This window comes from Branchiostoma floridae, chromosome 4 (assembly GCF_000003815.2).
Source record: "Branchiostoma floridae strain S238N-H82 chromosome 4, Bfl_VNyyK, whole genome shotgun sequence".
Taxonomy (NCBI): Eukaryota; Metazoa; Chordata; class Leptocardii; order Amphioxiformes; family Branchiostomatidae; genus Branchiostoma; species Branchiostoma floridae.
The window spans coordinates 8,538-12,024 of record NC_049982.1 but is presented as its reverse complement, the minus strand read 5'-3'; the positions used below and the strand labels follow the sequence as shown (position 1 = coordinate 12,024).

Here is a 3,487-nt window from a genome sequence, read left to right as displayed (position 1 = left end):
ACTGGAGCAGCTCCACTCTATGCAGGAGGAGCAGCAGAGGTATGTTATAGTATAAGGGAAGTGTGATAATGGCATGGCATTGGTTATAACAGAGAGGGGAAGATGATAATGGCAAGGAGAGTGTGATATCAGGGAGGAGAAGGTGATAACAGAAAGGGGTATAGGGTGATAAGCTGGAGCAGCTCCACTCCATGCAGGAGGAGCAGCAGAGGTGGGGGATACATACAGAGGGGAGGGTGATAACAGAAAGGGGATGGTGATAATGGCAAGGTTTATAATATATAGCAGAGGGTGATAACAGAGAGGAGAGAATGATAAATGAAGGGTGGGGCTGATGAAAGAAAGGGAAGGTGATAACAAAGAGGGGAGGGTGATAATTGGCATGGGGAGGGTGATAACAGAGAGGGGAGGATGACTGGTGGTGACTACACGTAAATCCTAGCTCTACTGCTCATTAATTATTATTTGTCTTTTTTTTGTCTGGTGATAATTAAATATATAAATAACATCACACTATTGCATGTACATGTGTCTTTACCTTCTGTTGTGACTAATATTGTCTCTTGCTCCCTATCTTGGACCAACTTTATCCCTTTCATGTATGTATATTATTTCTGTTCCCTCTCCAACATAGACTTAAATTAATCACTAATAAAAGTAAGCGTTAAGATTCTTTTCAAATAGATTACGTCAATCTTTGTCTGAATAGATTAATAATTTTTGTTCTTCTGCTTTTCCGCATTTACTTTGTTATATGGCTGGCAATGTAGCTATCAAGTCTAACTGTACACGTTGTTACCTGTTTTTCTTTATTAGGAGCAGTCTGGCATTTACTCAAGTTTCTTCAGACGACAACAAAGGTACCAACAGTATGTTTGCGGGTGGTGGTGGTGGTGGTAAGACATTGGGTTTAATATATTTGCACAACATGCATATTGCTTTCACATGAATTTCATTTTATAACTGTCTTAAGTTTTCAAGTGGATACAGTTACAATGCTGCTAGTACATGTCACAATTTCTGTTACAGAACAACAAAATGGTGGTTCTGACTCCATGGTAAGTGAATTTAAGTAGATTATAGTTTAAAATCTCTCAGCAATGAACAGATCCGCTCTCCTTTTCTTTGCTAATAGTATGGAAAACCCTATAACCCTTGATTTGCAATTAGGCAATGGTACATGAAGATAAGAGCAACACTCAGTCAATTCATGCCTCTGCTTTAAGTGTGCCATGCTTGAAGTGACTGCTAAAAGTTCTTGTAGACTTAAGAGTCTGCTTCTAACCCTTCCTCACACTTCTTTGTGTACTGTCTGTGCTCAAGCTGGGAACTGGTGGAAAGGTAAACTCCGCTTATAGTGTTTACTTTCAAATATTTATCATAAACATCACTAGTTACTGCTATTTAGAATGTCACTTGAACATTTACTGTAGCCATAGTCTTTATCAAAGTTTGTCACAATTGCAAATTACCATGCACCAGTAGGCTAACTGCAGTTTTTTGGCAAAGATAAACTGTATTGGTTTACAATGCAACCTTGGCAAAATGGATGCTGTACTTGTCTATTGACCTTTTATCATTGAATACGATAATTTCCAATCACAAGATCTAGCTTTCAATGTTCCTCTTCTTCTTTGCCGCATATCAGCTTTCAATGTTGCTGAACTTTAATGCTTAATGTCAAGGATCTCTAAGTTCAGAATATTACTGATTGTGTGAACTCATACCACTATAGATGGACAAGATCTGGAGCAGTTTTGGACTGGGCGGTTCCAAACCTGTTGCTAAGGAACCGGTAGCAGCCTCCATGTCTGGATCTCCTGCTGCATCCATGAGGTCATCCTCCTCCTCATTGGTCGACAGGGAGGAACCAGCTGTATCATTAGACATGTCACCTGGCAGGATGCCCAACCAACCAGCTAAGGTTTGTCAGTCATGCTCATTTTACATATTAGGAATCAAAGGTCCATCATACATATAGATGCTTCTTTTCTGCAAGGAGTTTCTCATAAATGCAAAAAAAACAGCATAAATCAAAAGCATTGTTAGAGAGCATGCTCTTCGGATCCATACTACTCCTTTCCAAGATTTTTTACTTGTTCCAGTCAGGGTTCAACATTGACACATTTTTCATGACATTTCAAGGTGAACCTGACCTTGGAGGAGAAGCAGCGATTGGCTCGTGACCAGGAGCAGCAGAGACGTCTCAAGACCCAAGGCCCCATAGCTCCCCAAGCTGCCAAGCCAACGTCCTCATCACCCAAACCCAGAGACCTCTCTAAAACCCTGTTGGACTCCAAACCTATGGTGCCCCCAAGTACAGGTAAGTCAACACCGTTGCTCTTAACAAATGCATGGTAATGTCATGTTCAGTTTTTAGTAATTTTGAAAATTCTAATATCATTCCATGTGATAGATAGTTAGTACGAGTACTGTACTGTGTATTGTCTATATTGAAATATTTCGTTATCAAATGCATGAAAAATTTTATAATGTACATTTTTTTCAAAACCAGCAAAGTGCAGGTCACAACGAAGACATGTTGGTATACTTATTAGTCTAGCTAATATGTTGGCCTTCTTCTCGCTTTTGGGTAATGATAAAAATGCATGAATGTATGTGTAACCTTGGTGTAGCGCTATATAATTAATGGCAATTTATCAAAACACAGGAGGAAATACAAATGACATATGGTATGGAAAATATTGTTTATACAGCTGATTCAATGTTTGTACATCTCTTGACAAGGTTATCATTTCCATCCTCTTCAGGAATGATGGGAAGTTCACAAGGGATGATGGGAGGAAGCACGTGCTGGAGCATGATGGGAAGTACGACGACAACTTCCATGGGAATGATGGGAATGACCTCAACTTCCTCTGGAATGATGGGAAGTGGACCCACTCAAAGCATGATGGGAATGTCCTCCCAAGGCATGATGGGAATGTCATCTCAGGGGATGATGGGAACTGGGGGGCAAGGGATGATGGGAAAGATGGGCAATCAGGGAATGATAGGTGGGACTACTGGGGCATCTGGATTTCAAGGTCAAACTCAAGCCAAACCAGACTTGTCCTCCTTAGATAATCTATTTGGACCTCCGAAGCAGAAAGTTCCCATGGGCCAGATGACATCATCACAGCAGCAGCCAATGGGATTTAGTCCATTGGGAGGTACCAACACGGGTGGCATGGGGGGTTGGCCACCTCCTGATATCTCTCAACAACAACAGCAGCAGAAACCTGCACAGAACCTCAGCAGAGGGGACATTATGGACTTTCTAGGGTAGCTGGTTGATTAATGTACAGGGGTGAATCACAGTGTGTAGACATACGTGAAGGCTGTTAGCCAGGATGGGAGAGTTGTTGACCAAGAGTTGCCAGTCATTGTTGTACTTTGTACAACCAAGGAGGTTAAAAAGAAAGGATACAGCTCATTGGGATGGTCGCTACTGCTGTCCGGTCTGCCTTTTTACCGGAAAACACAG

The 3,487-nt window shown here is 41.3% G+C and overlaps 1 protein-coding gene across 1 annotated transcript in view; it reads left to right on the top strand.

Moving 5' to 3' along the window:
* Positions 1-3,451, top strand: part of LOC118414688 (SCY1-like protein 2) — a 24,451-nt gene extending 21,000 nt beyond the window's left edge. The window contains exons 15-19 of the mRNA XM_035818889.1: positions 817-898; positions 1,029-1,058; positions 1,736-1,924; positions 2,146-2,323; positions 2,772-3,451. Of these exons, the coding sequence (XP_035674782.1) occupies positions 817-898; positions 1,029-1,058; positions 1,736-1,924; positions 2,146-2,323; positions 2,772-3,289 (997 nt within the window). The 3' untranslated portion in view covers positions 3,290-3,451. The remainder of the gene's footprint in view (positions 1-816; positions 899-1,028; positions 1,059-1,735; positions 1,925-2,145; positions 2,324-2,771) is intronic.
* The last annotated feature ends 36 nt before the right edge of the window (positions 3,452-3,487 follow it).